Source organism: Haliotis rufescens, unplaced genomic scaffold (assembly GCF_023055435.1).
Source record: "Haliotis rufescens isolate VD_foot unplaced genomic scaffold, xgHalRufe1.0.p SCAF_2, whole genome shotgun sequence".
NCBI classification, from domain to species: Eukaryota; Metazoa; Mollusca; class Gastropoda; order Lepetellida; family Haliotidae; genus Haliotis; species Haliotis rufescens.
This window is the reverse complement of record NW_025963890.1, coordinates 855,537-869,988: the sequence shown is the minus strand read 5'-3', so window position 1 is coordinate 869,988 and position 14,452 is coordinate 855,537. Positions and strand designations below refer to the sequence as shown.

The 14,452-nt window shown below is 40.7% G+C and overlaps 1 protein-coding gene across 2 annotated transcripts in view; it reads left to right on the top strand.

Moving 5' to 3' along the window:
- The window catches only part of LOC124115591 (TLC domain-containing protein 4-B-like), a 30,959-nt gene extending 18,819 nt beyond the window's left edge, over positions 1–12,140 (top strand). For both annotated transcript variants that reach the window (XM_046476638.2, XM_046476639.2), the window contains exon 7: positions 384–12,140. In XM_046476638.2, coding sequence (XP_046332594.1) covers positions 384–717 — 334 coding nt within the window. In that variant the 3' untranslated portion in view covers positions 718–12,140. The remainder of the gene's footprint in view (positions 1–383) is intronic.
- Positions 12,141–14,452: the final 2,312 nt, after the last annotated feature.

Genomic DNA, 14,452 nt, shown 5'->3' with positions numbered 1-14,452 from the left:
AGTGTACTAAGATGCAGGATGTTTCACCCATGAAGATCCAGGTTTGAATAGGTCCTCAGCAACCCATGCTTGCTGTAAAAGGCAACTCTGCCTGTCGTAAGAAGCGACTAACAGGATTGGGTGGTCAAGCTCGCTGTCTTGGTTGATGCATGTCATCGTATCCCAATTGCGTGGATCAATGCTCACGATGTCAATCACTGGATTGTCTGGTCCAGACTCAATTAATTACAGATCGCCGTCATATAGCTGGAATATTGCTGAACGTGGCATTAAACAACAAACAAACAAACAAACATGGGAACCAACTGTCTGATTACATTATACTTGGGTGCCCCAGAAAACCTTGTCGGACATCCGAACTGACCTTGTCCTTCCTCTTCCAGGTGGTTCTTTGATGTGTTGCGCTACCCAAAGAACAGTCCCCTCTTCATAGGAAATGGTTTAGCGATGACAGCAGCATTTTTCTTGGCACGTATAGCAGTGATGCCGTCTTATTGGTCAAAAGTTTACAGCGTATATGGCACAGAAGATTTTGCCCGCATCGGTCATATACAAGGAGTGCTTATTGTCACCTGTGTTATTCTGGACGTGATGAATATTTTCTGGTTTTACAAGATGTGTTTGGGTGTGAAGAAAGTTTTGACTATTTTATTAAAGTTAAATACACCCATAGAAGAAAGTCGACCAGCGATACCAGTGGAAGACAAAGTGAAGTAGTCAATGTTGTCATTTGTCTTTTCATGATTTGAATTTACTTATGAAATTTTATCACCAATAGAAATAGCACCTTATTTGGTGTCTTTAAGAATTTCTTATTTTTAAACTTATCCTATCTCACACTATGTCTCTCTTCTTTGTTCTTCAATCCTATGTGGAAACATGCTTCATCAGTTTCCAGCATCTGTAAAACAATTGAACCAAACACATCCCAGCATCACCACGGTCACTCCCCAAACAAATAGGTCACACTCTGTACTCCCATGCATAGCGACCTACGCAACCTAGTCATGTGATTCTGCCTGCGATATCATTCTCTTTGTCATTGCTACTCAGTGGAGATGTGTATGTGAATAGTGAGAGAATATAGTTTTGGTGTTTTTACCGGATTTCCTCTAATAAGCCCTTAATGTGCGACAATTTGAGGATAAGATGAGCAAAGATCTTAGTCCTCGTCCGGTTTAGCAGGAGTGCATTATTACAAGACCTGCTGTGACTACTGGAGACGATGCAGTCTTTCCAAGCAATGAGTTTGACTACATGACAGAGGAATCCTTCTAAGTCTATATGTAGGGAAATGCCACAGACATGAAATGGACAGGCGATCAAAATCGCAGGATTCTGACAAGGCCACGCCGTCTGCTGTCAAGAAACTCAAGAAATCTAATAAGGCGTCTGTCCTCGCCTCCGTTGTTGTTTAACTAACTTGGATTCCTCTTTACTTCAAGTGACACCTGAACTGTCCGTTCTTGACCCTCTGAATCCACATCTACGATGGAACAACCAGCGATCTCAGATGTTCGTAAAGTGCTTGTGGCAATAAATCCAACTGAAACTCCAGTGACTGGAGGAGGATCAACTCTCTAGGAAGCGACGTTCAGAGGATCGACTCTCTAGGAAGGGACGTTCAGAGGATCGACTCTAGGAAGCGACGTTCGGAGGATCGACTCTCTAGGAAGCGGCGTTCGGAGGATCGACACTCTAGGAAGCGACGTTCGGAGGATCGACACTCTAGGGAGCGACGTTCGGAGGATCGACTCTCTAGGAAGCCACGTTCAGAGGATCGACTCTCTAGGAAGCGACGTTCAGAGGATCGACACTCTAGGAAGCGACGTTCAGAGGATCGACTCTCTAGGAAGCGTCGTTCGGAGGATCGACTCTCTAGGAAGCGACGTTCAGAGGATCGACTCTCTAGGAAGCGACGTTCAGAGGATCGACTCTCTAGGAAGCGACGTTCAGAGGATCAACTCTCTAGGAAGCGACGTTCAGAGGATCGACACTCTAGGAAGCGACGTTCGGAGGATCGACTCTCTAGGAAGCGAAGTTCGGAGGATCGACTCTCTAGGAAGCGACGTTCAGAGGATCGACTCTCTAGGAAGCGACGTTCAGAGGATCGACTCTCTAGGAAGCGACGTTCAGAGGATCGACTCTCTAGGAAGCGACTTTCGCAGGATCGACTCTCTAGGAAGCGACGTTCGGAGGATCAACTCTCTAGGAAGCGACGTTCAGAGGATCGACTCTCTAGGAAGCGACGTTCAGAGGATCGACTCTAGGAAGCGACGTTCGGAGGATCGACTCTCTAGGAAGCGACGTTCGGAGGATCAACTCTCTAGGAAGCGGCGTTCGGAGGATCGACACTCTAGGAAGCGACGTTCGGAGGATCGACACTCTAGGGAGCGACGTTCGGAGGATCGACTCTCTAGGAAGCGACGTTCGGAGGATCGACTCTCTAGGAAGCCACGTTCAGAGGATCGACTCTCTAGGAAGCGACGTTCAGAGGATCGACTCTCTAGGGAGCGACGTTCAGAAGTTCGACTCTCTAGGAAGCGACGTTCGGAGGATCGACTCTCTAGGAAGCGACGTTCGGAGGATCGACTCTCTAGGAAGCCACGTTCAGAGGATCGACTCTCTAGGAAGCGATGTTCGGAGGATCGACTCTCTAGGATGCAACGTTCGGAGGATCGACTCTCTGTCAATCGACATTCTCATAAGGAGACTCCTGAATACAGGTATGACTCCTACTCGACAAAATTTGTATGAGGATTATTACACAGATTCTGCTGAATGTTATTTGACTTTGGGTAAGTCCTCATCCCCCTGTTCTTCAGATAGATGTTGCCAACATGATCACTCCCGTTCATCATCATGGTCAACGAGATTTCACATTTGGGATTGTTCGTGGTACAGTGTTTAGGATCACAACCACATGGCTGGGAGAGCTACCCTCCACACATGGACTTTATCCCCCTTGGGGTGGTTATCCCTGTGCTGTGCTCTATCCCGACTATCCTGATTTTTACTGGTCTCCTCCACAGGATCAGTCCTTTGGTCGACATTACCGAGATTCTCAAGGTCCCTCTCCTGCTCAGAAATGTCCCTCTACTTGTGTTGCCGGCTACTGGCTCAAAGATCCTCTTCTGCATATTGTCGATCATTCCTCTTCTCGCCTTAGCATGTTTCAATCCCTCAGGCGTGTTTGATAGCTTTGACGAAGCTTTAAAAGAGATGCCTTGCAGTCACTCTCTTTTGTCCATGGGAGATAGTTTTGCGTCCTGTCTTGTAGAATTGATTGACTGGAGACCCTTCCAGATTGATTATAAGTCGATGCAGTATCGCTTGTTCTATACAGATACACGTCATTCATGTAATCATGTAATGATTTCATGCTGTAACATCCGATTAGCGTATCAGGATTGTAATTCCAGCTTCGCTGTGTTTTCCTGCTGACAAGTCATTGTCTTTGAGTCACTAAGCAGTGTTTTCAATATCCTATTAAATTCACTGTTTAGCACCAGCTTCCTCGTGTACGCTTTAAGGTTGTAGTTTATTTCAGGCTAGGGTATCTGCGCCCCACCATCTAACTGTATAGTGGGAGATAGGATAAGTTTAGTAATTTGGAAATTGTTTTTTGGAAATTGTATATTTATATACTTATCCTATCTCACACATTATATGCCCTTCCAACCATCCCCGCATCACAGCTACTGTAGCTTGTTAGCTCTGACGAAAGAGAATGATATGGTGGGGTTAAGCAAGTGATAAGTCGTGTAGGTCGCTATGCACGGAGTACAGTACATGACCTATTTGTTTGGGTAGTAACCATGGTGATGCTGGTATGTGTTTGGGTGAATTGTTTTTTAGAAGCTGGAAACTGTTAAAGTATGTTTCCACATATGATCAAAGAAGAAAGCAGAGATGCATCTTGTCAGATAGGACAAGTACATAAGTATACAATTTACAATAAATTCTCCAATAATAGATTTTAAAATTCAAGAAAAATAATACATAATTGATGTGCTTCTTTTTCGTGTTCCTTTGGGGAAATTCAATGATTCACTAGTCATTAATGAGTGTTGTGTGTCAATCGACAGCGTCAATCATTGTCGTGACTATCCTAAATCAAATCTCTGATTTACGCTTTCACCCAACCATTTTATCTTAGTGTGTTGGGAGAGACATGTATTATTTTTCTTCCAGAAGGCAAAATTTGGGGCATCAACATCAACAATAATTTCAATGTGACTTTGGAGACTAATTTAGAAATTATGGTCACCATTTCAGATATGACAGGACTGATAACTCTGTTTTGAAAGATTTCCATATTCAGTTTGTGCACATTGTGATAAGGAAGCATACTGATGTCTGTCTCCATGGCAACCCATCTTTCAACTGTGTTCCATCTTTAATGAAAGTGCTCAAGCTGTTTCTCATTGATTGCCTTTTCAGGTGTTCTTCATTTTTGCTTTACGACAGAAGATATGTCTGACTGTAATTTTAACACTCCACCGTGAATTTCTGTATGTGTGTGAGGCAAAATTGTGGAAAAGAAGCTTTATTTGTTTGCTTATTTTCCATGTTTTGTAGAATTGAAGAAATGTGATATTTGTGTTTCTGAGACCCTGTTACCATGGTTACAGTGTTACGAATCCCATGGGAAAAGGGTTAATCAGCTTTAGTTGAAACATACGTGGACTTCGTGCTCTTAGATGAGGTGACAGGGACGGGTAGGCTCAGAAATAAAGAATAGGGGCCCCTTCCACAGAACGGTCTTAGTGCTACGTCAATCATGATCCTATGTTAAAGTATGGTACATGTATTTATGATCATCTTAGCGCTAAGATCGCTATGTGGAATGGGCCACAGGTCTACTGCGTCCTTCTTACACAGTGACAGAACTATGTGTCAACAGATAACAAGGAAGAAACATCTGTTGTATTCCTAGATGTCTTGTCTGAACATGCAAATCTACTACAGTATCAGTGAATCACAATTGTTTTCATGAAACAACAATTTCTGCAGTAACCAATTAGGCCATGATAAATTAATTACCCCCATTATTATATTTCATCACCATCCACCCCACTGCCAAACACCTCGCCTCACCTCACCTCACATCACATCACGTTATTGTCCCTGCCTGCAGATGAAGCAATGTGTTGCCTTAGTGTGGCTGATGAAATACAGCATGTGCATAGTTCTGCTTCACATTCATGCTTCATGGGACTCACATCCATCGCCAGATGCCTTGAACTGATACCTTCAACAATTTAAAAATTAAATATAAAAAATACTTCAACCTCATATTTAAAAATGGGATGAAAGTCTAATAATTAATTTATTGTGGCCTTATCCTTACTTGACTGGTCGACATCGTCTTCATATCATGCCTTAGATGCTCATGTTGACACAGTAATCTATGAACGTACTATTGCAGAAAATCTTAAGCTTGTCATCACTGTTAAACGAATGTTTTTCTATCAGATATTTTCATTCTATTTTCAATTGTTTCTTCATATCCTGAAAACTGTACATTGTACTTTACATGTCAAATAGGGACGGTCGGGTAGCCTAGTGGTTAAAGCATTCGCTCGTCAAATCGAAGACCCGGGTTCGCTTCCCGACATGGGTACAATGTACGAAGCCCATTTTTAGTGTTCCCCGCTGTGATATTGCTGGAATATTGCTAAAATCGGCGTAAAACCTCACTCACTCACATGTCAAGTTATGTCACATGTGGGAACAAGTTATTTGGCTTTTACTACACATGGTAAGAGAACAATAAACAACATGAAATATATTTTCACTATGATCACTGCACAAAAAAGACACTTCGGACCAGTGTTCGGCGTCCAGTGTTGTAAGAGAATGTGGATTGACTGGTTACAATGGCCACTAACATGGTACAGAAATGAGTGACCATTTGGTGGGGCCAGCTTTGGCTGAGACTAGCACTGTGGCTATATTACATGCCCTTGCACTGCACATGTTGTATAACTGAATACATTGTACTTCTGTAGTTCACCTATATATATCACAAAGATGGATGTTTTGGGTCAGTTGTAAAGTTTGCCAACTTTGTTTCACCTTTCTTATGGGTTTTTATATGTAAGGTACAACTATAAGAGATCCTGTTAAAGATCCTTCAATGTTGCATTAGGACCAAGTCCAGCAATTTTATCTTTGGAGGAGAAAGGTGTGTTGATGTTTCGTATTGTTTTAGGAAAAAATCATATTTTAGATTTATTAAACTGCTGACAAAATTCATGGCAAAATATTCAAAATTGATCTAGCACCACCTCCTTTTTCAAAAGATAAAATGTTTATCTCTAATTAAGCAAACATCTTGCCTGTATATTTTTTAATTGTTTTACCAAAGTGATGCATAATAAGGAACCATCAGTGTTTCTTAATCAACCAGTCCCATGCCTATTTACGAATCTAGTCAATGCATTACAGCAAATGTATTTAATGTGTTCGAAAGACTTCTTCATCATACTTCATGTTGGAATGTAATTATTGTGAAAAACATTATAAAGGCACCTCTTTTATAATGTCGTGAAACTGAGAATTCTTCAATCCATGGTCAGCTGTGTTTGTTAGTGAAGTTGTCAGTAGACTTAGAATAGTCGTGGGGATCGTGGTGTTTTCCATGACAAGTATTCCGTCTGGATTCGGCGGACGAAGATCACGGACTGAGGATCAATGGTGAGCCTGTGTGAACCCTGTGTACTGTTACACTTAAAGCTGATGTTAGATACTGTTAGAGTAACTGTACATGGTAGATACAGAAAGTGGAAAAAATGTTTTTTTATTACTGAATGCAAACATGTTTAGGTAAATGGAACATGCATAGTTTATGTTGAGCTGCAGGGCTGAAGAAGCAGGCTTGATGAATGCCATGGCAATAAGTTCAGTTAATTTTTTAATTTTTAAAAAATTTTGTGCCGATATTCTGATAAGGAAGAGAATTTATGGATGTCAACTTCTTGATTATGAGGAACACAACGTTTCATAGTAAATACTTACTCCCTCATAATATAGAAGTTTACATCCATAAATTCACTTCCTTATCAGAATATCGTCACAAAAATTAAAAATACCTTTCTAAATACCTTTCAAAGATTTACTATTCTAATTAACAGAAATTATAGGAAGAATGATGCCTGATGCCATGGGGATGGTGATAGGTAGTACTGATGGATCAATTGGTGAATACTGCGAGGATAACATTGGATTATGTTCATGGTTGTTATTCTTAAGGGATGCGGGGCGGTGGTTAAAGCCTAAGAACTGGGTTCAATTCCCGACATGGGTACTATGTGTGAAGCCCATTTCTAGTATCCTCCGCTGTGATATTGCTGGAATATTGCTAAAAGCGGCATTAAACCATACTCACTAACTCACTCACTCACTCACTTTAGGGATGCAGAGATACAGGAGTCCAAACAGCAATACATGTCCAACAGTCCACATCACACTACACTGGTTCACAGTAAACACAGCTCACAAGCATGGTAGTCACCAATATCATTATAATCAGATCTTAGTGCTCACTGCTACAAAAGTAGTGGTGGGAGGCCCTAGAATCTGATGTTAGTGAGATTGGGTACTCACATCTGTACAAGGAAACAGAATAAATTGACGCAAGGTTTTGCTTTTAGTTTGGGCCTTTATGACAGGAAGTCCTGGACTTTAAAACCAGAAAGGTTGACAGCTGCAAAACAAAAGTCAAATTCCACATAATCAGCATTTATCAGTTTCAGTTTCGTATTGGTTGTGTTATATGTAACGTTTAGTATCATGGTGTGTCGATTTAGGACTGAGGAAGTGGGTGGCCTGGTGGTCTCAGGTGCCACAATTCACTCTCCAGAGTTGTGTGCCTTACACTGCCAGGATCTGCTGATTGTAGCTTGGAAACCAAGATTCAACCAGTGTTTGTCAGTTTCTTCAGAGTTGTTAAACTCCAGACCATGGGGCTTTCTTCCCACATCAAGTTGACATGCCAGGACATGACTGAAATACTCTTCAAAGCAGCGTTAAACCCAACTCATTATATCCAGACGACTACTTATTTGTTCATTGTTTGTGAGAGCTTTGGTGATACAAAGAGGTGCAGTGGTCACTTAGCATGTGTTTGTTATTGCTGACGTCATGCACTAGTTTATTTTTCAAGAGGTATGTTGATTTTTTGAGAATATTAAATAATGACATCAATCCAGTTCCTAATACTTTGCAATGTGTGGCCGTAGTGTTCATTCACTTAGGTGTCAATTGGTCCAGATTAAATTTACTCTTGAATAAGTTGAATATTGACTCTCAGGCTTTTTGCTTCAGTATCAGCATGCTGTATTTGTTTTAGTTGCACCTTTGCAGGAATATCAAAATCTTTGTGGAGTTATGAAGAGGATACCTCTGTGAAGAACAAGTAGTCACTGGATTCCAAGTTTGAAGGAGTTGGTGCGAAACAAAATGAAATCAGTTATCAGTCTTTCATAGATATTTTTTGTTCTGAAAAGAGGCGGTATCAAAAACTGACTGTTATTAGAATACATCACTAGCATTCTGGATAACAGCACACTTTTTCAACTGTTATCATTTGAAGTCCGTTGGTAGATGTACTTTAATGATCGTAAGAGAACTTGTATACATAACCAAACTGCAGAGGTTGCTAGTTTTGTGTGGGATTGTTGTTAAAAATGTACTTGTTTATTGTTTACAATAATTTTTACATTTTACATTATCCATTGAGTCTCAATTGCTTTTTTTATAGACTTGAAAAAATTATGTTAGACCAGTTTATTTTTATTTTTTCCTAATATGCCACAATTCAGTAGGCAGAATAAATATTTCAAGGGAAAAGTTGATGCAATATTAATATAACATTTGTTACATTTGACCACTTTCTAAATGGCATTTGTGTGTTCGTAATATTAATAACCTTTTAAATATTAATATTAACTGCCCAGAAATTTAACGCATCTAGATGGTTAAAATGTTAAAAATGCTCCTGAAGTTAAGATTTTCGAGATAAGCATTTTTCTGTCCATACATTTTATATTTTTCTTTTTCACTTTTGCTCAAATAAAGGCAGGCATGTCCTTGATACAGGACACTTAGGCCAGAATTGTTTTTTAGGGGGTCTACAAATTTTGAGTTTTTATTTTGTAAACCAAGCAAAGAACATGCGAGGCCCTCAAGTGGTCTGGCCTGATGAAGAAATCCAACATCTCACTGTACTAGAACATTGAAGTTTAACATACATTGGCTGTGTATGGTCTGTGCCACATTGTACAGTAGGACACGGATATAACAAACACGGATAGAGCAAAGAAATGGATACAACGAACTGTTACAAAATCCCCAATTTATCTCCTCTATATTATCATATAAAATGTGCATATATAACGAACTCTCTATAGCGAAACTTACGTATATACAAACTCATACCTGATCCCCGACAAGCCCATCTACTACCAATTAGTGACGTGTACAGTAAATGGAGAAATCTCACTCAGTGTCAAGTGTCACTGACAATTGGCTGTACGCAGTCAGCGCAAATCAACACAATCAGCGGTGACGATTCAAACTTGTTGAACTTGCTTTATGCTAATTTTACCTGTAACTGGACTAATCTTATCTGTAAGACAAACATAAATTTCACGCGATTATGTCAAAGTGTCACTTTGCACATGCTATCATGGCGGGCAATGCAGCAGTTACATGTACTGTGTTTTGTTTATCCAAGATGGCAGACGTTTCCGAGCGAATACATATATAACGAACAATGTATGTAAGGAAGTGATTTCTCCGGTCCCTTGTAGTTGGTTATATCCATGTTCTACTGTATCAGTATACACACAATACCTCATCGCCAATCCATACCACAAAGTCAAGCATTTGTTTTGTGTCTGTCAATTAACATGGTTTTAATGAGGAATGTATATGTGTCACTCACAGTGTACTGACAACTGTTGTCATCGGCAGGTTTGTTTTGATGTGGCGGTCATGACAGAAGTTTAAGAGCGGTGAAATGAATATGAAAATAGAACTTGCCTGGGCCTTGAACCCCCACCCCAAAACTGTATGACGTAGTTTATCATGATGATGACCTCTAGCTGCACATAGAGACATTACCATGGAAACACAGAGCATGTGATGGGTGTGATTCTGTTTTCTATTCTGGAAGAATTATGCGCCAACTTCAGACATATTCTAGCCAGTTTAAGCCTTGTTTCGTTTAAGGAAAGCACTGTTTTTAAGTCAAATGTTCGAGAAGTGTTGTGAAGAAACACATTGTTGCATTGTATGTCCTGTACTCAGCATGGAAGAAGTCCCCGTCAGCTGCCGACTCACTGTCGGTGTGAAGTCAGAGCATGTCGTCACAGGGAGCGTCAGGCACACTGATGGCATGTTTTATTAGGTGTGTGTAATGTGGCAAACAAGCATGATGACGGCAGCTGATTCTCTCAGTATTACTATTAGGCCTGGGACGATACACCAACTGTGCGATCCAATATGTATCACGAAACCTTATTTATGATCCCATATGTTTCATGATACTTGCATGTGCTTTTATCTGTGGTCCCTAAGCCATCTTTTTCATAGACAGGATGGCCAAATACCTGATTTACAGTCGGCAGTGTGAAGAATGGCACGACGGACGAAAATATTTACGTTTTCACTATAAACTTTCATTACTAATTGGCGTTTAGTGTAACAGTTCTTAAAGCCAACATTAAAGGTACGAATCAATATTTTTTTCTTAGTGTGCTCCTGTGATCAATATTTGTAATGAGAAGTAAAAAATCGCGGTCCATCAATGCATCGGTGTATCGTCCCAGCACCAATCACAATGAGAAATTGTCATGTGGTTACAGATGTGTTCTCCCACACAGGTCTAGCTGGTAGTGGATGACAACGTTGTGCACATCCCTACACCCTAAACTGAATGTTTTGACCGCAATGTTGGGGTCTTTTGCTTAGTGTTGTTCTTGATGTTGCTGTTGTGCCAAGAATGAGACACATTGTCAGGGTTGTACTAGGGAACTGTTTCCTACACATGATGAAATTTGAGTTCGCAGATAAACAAAATGAGTTTCAAATTATTTGAATCAAATCTGCTAGGACTAGGACTGGCTATTGGTTGGACCCAATTCATCCTTTCAATTTTATTTTGAAGATCTGCTTTGCATTTGCCTGTTGTCTGGTATTCATGCTTTTGCCAAGCAAATAATACCAGTTCAACGAAATATTGTCGATTACTTAAATGACTATGGTTGCAATTAGTAAAAGGTGATGAATGAGCAAATGACATCATAATATATACTGTGTGGTTGATAGTTGAGAGTGAATTAAAAGCATCCTACATTAGTATCAGACTGTAAACTGCCTTGAGCTCCCGGACTTATGGGCATTGGACTCTTGAAGGCACTATCGCCATCATTCTCGACTATCCAGGGTAGTGTATCTCTATTGTATTATGGTAAATAGCCTGCACCTAGCTTCTACCAAAGCTTTCGGAAGTGATATTTCATCTCCATCTGTCCTATCGCTGTCTTAGCACATAATTTCTCTTTCTCATGGGTGTAATTTGATTGGATGGCTATTTTTAGTATTGTGTCATTCAAACTGGGCGCACAATGAACCTGTGGTAGTGCAAGGGTCCAGGCTATATTGTGTAATGGAATGGAGACATAGATTCCTTGCATCCAGTTATTGTTTGGCTTCCCGCACAGTTTGAACTCTGTCCTCATTAGTACATATTATGTTTATACTGACATTTGGAATTACATTTACATGAAATAGCTTACAAAATCAATGTAGAAGCAGGTTCAGTTGTGATTATTTCAAGGTTTTAGGTTTGAAAGGGGAACCAGTAGGCCACGTTACTGTATTAGTGATTACCTGTGTGTAGCACGATACATCAGTGTTATTGTGTTACTTGTGTGTGAGGTGCCATGTTGGCTGTCTGAACTGTTAGCTGCTGTCTTGTACACTTGTGATTCCAGCCAATGAAGAATTAGGATTGCACACATTGTAAGGATGGTCATAACTTCTGGAACACAGTCGTATCAGCTGTTTTTATAATTCACTCAATCATCCATTCATGTTGATTTTATTTAATAAATCAATCATTCTAAGGAGAGCGTCTCCTGTTTTTTTTTGTCTGTTTGCAGAGCTACCATTTTGTACATGTGGTGACACAGATGACCGGTGTTTGAAATTTTAAAAATTGCCAGGCTGCCATCAGAACCCTCAGACTTTAGGAGCTGCAGGCCCTGACAACTCTCTTCAGGTCCTCCTTTAAAACACTGCAGCTTATTGTGACAAAGAAACTGATATGTAAATGTACTGCAGGCCCTGACTACACTCTTCAGGTCCTCCTTTAGAACACTGCAGCTTATTGTGACAAAGAAACTGACATGTAAATGTACTGCAGGCCATAAGGACCCGTACGAAAGTGAAACGACCGGCCTGACACGAGACCTACCTGCCACAGGCCTATGGGCCGGCCCTTATTTCGAACACTGCAAGTTACCAATGTGCTACTCCCACAGTCATACTGAATATAAAGTTGGTTTGTTGCAGTCAGCAATATTCCAGCTATGTGACCTTGCCACCAAGCCTGACCACACAATCAACCTTGCCACCAAGCCTGACCACACAATCAACCTTGCCACCAAGCCTGACCACACAATCAACCTTGCCACCAAGCCTGACCACACAATCAACCTTGCCACCAAGCCTGACCACACAATCAACCTTGCCACCAAGCCTGACCACACAATCAACCTTGCCACCAAGCCTGACCACACAATCAACCTTGCCACCAAGCCTGACCACACAATCAACCTTGCCACCAAGCCTGACCACACAATCAACCTTGCCACCAAGCCTGACCACACTATCTTTTTTGGTCACCTCTTACAACCACATTGATCGCTGCTGATCTATCCCCACCATGAATCCCCATGGGGACCAGCGTCACTATGTCAAAGGTCTGAGTGTGGACCTGACAAACCTGTGATTGAGCATCATTGTCATCATTGACACACAATCAACCAAGTCAACGAATCTGACCACCAAATCCCTTTAGTTGCCTTGATGATAAGCATAGGCTGTGGAGGACCTATTGCAAACTCGAAATCTCTGATGAGGTCAGGATGCTTGGCCTCAGGATGTGGATCTTCAGCACCATACTCATGGGTCTCACCAAAATCGTTCATGTGTACAATCTCCGGACTTTCTTTCCTCCAACATTGAGCTGTGATATAACTGAAATAATGTTTAAAGCATTGTTAAACCCAACTCACTCTTGTCTTTTGTCATTGTACGAGTGTAGCACAAAAACAATAGCTACATAGTAAGTCCACAATACTTTTACCAGCAACTTGTACCCATGTGGATTTAGGGGCAGGGAATTTCCGATGTCACACAAGCAAACTGACAAGAGCATCGCCGGGTCATAATACCAATAATCACTTACTCACTCCACCAATGACAAGGTGCATAACCTAAACTAAAAACAAGACTGATTATCATGGCCTACCCTGCTTGAAAGGAGATGCCATGGACAACTGCAGCTATTTGAGTGAGGGAGTTTTGTTTAATGCTGCATTGAACAGTATTTCGCATTCTCATGTCGGCTTGGATTTGGGAGGGAAGTGAGAAAAGTTTATGATGTTTACTACTTTGGTGAAACAGCAGCATAATCAGAGAGAATCTGGGATTTGAACCAAAGATCCTAGGTTTCTGCCACACCGAAGGGACATAACACTGCACAGTGACTTCGACATCAGGGCCACCCATGCCTTCACTTACTTCCAGACATACACAGGTAAAGAATAAACTCAGTCAAATTCTCGACACTGAGCAGTAAAAGAACACAGACATGTATCCCTGCACCGGAGCAAAAATAAAATGTGTGGCCTCTTCGTGCAGAGATCGTCAATGAAAACTCTTTCCCTGTCGAAAATGTATCCTTTAGTTGTGCTTATGTCATGGGCTTTCTGCTACCCTGGGCGGAAGCACATTTTATGTAACAGGTACTTCTTTTTTAAAAAAAAAGAAAGAAAAAAAAAAGTATCCTTTTATCAACAGAATGTTTAACATAGTAATAAACATTAAAAGAAGCTTTGTTACAGTATCCTCGACTGTCCAGTGTATAATATGGTGAAAATCTCAAAAATGGATTGATGACTGAAAGCTTAGCGTTAACACTACTAGCGAAATATGTGATGAATAAATATAACAAAACTAAGATGAAAAACAGACTAGGGCATCAGAACCCAGGCAAGTGAGTTCTTTCCACTAATTAATCCTCTTAATCAGAGATTAAGACGTAGAAATAGCACATTATTTTATTTTATTTATTTTACATGATATCTGTGTCATTATATAAGAAAACAAAATGTTTGTTTATGTGTTAAATGGTACAGTCCATGGGCAAGATTCG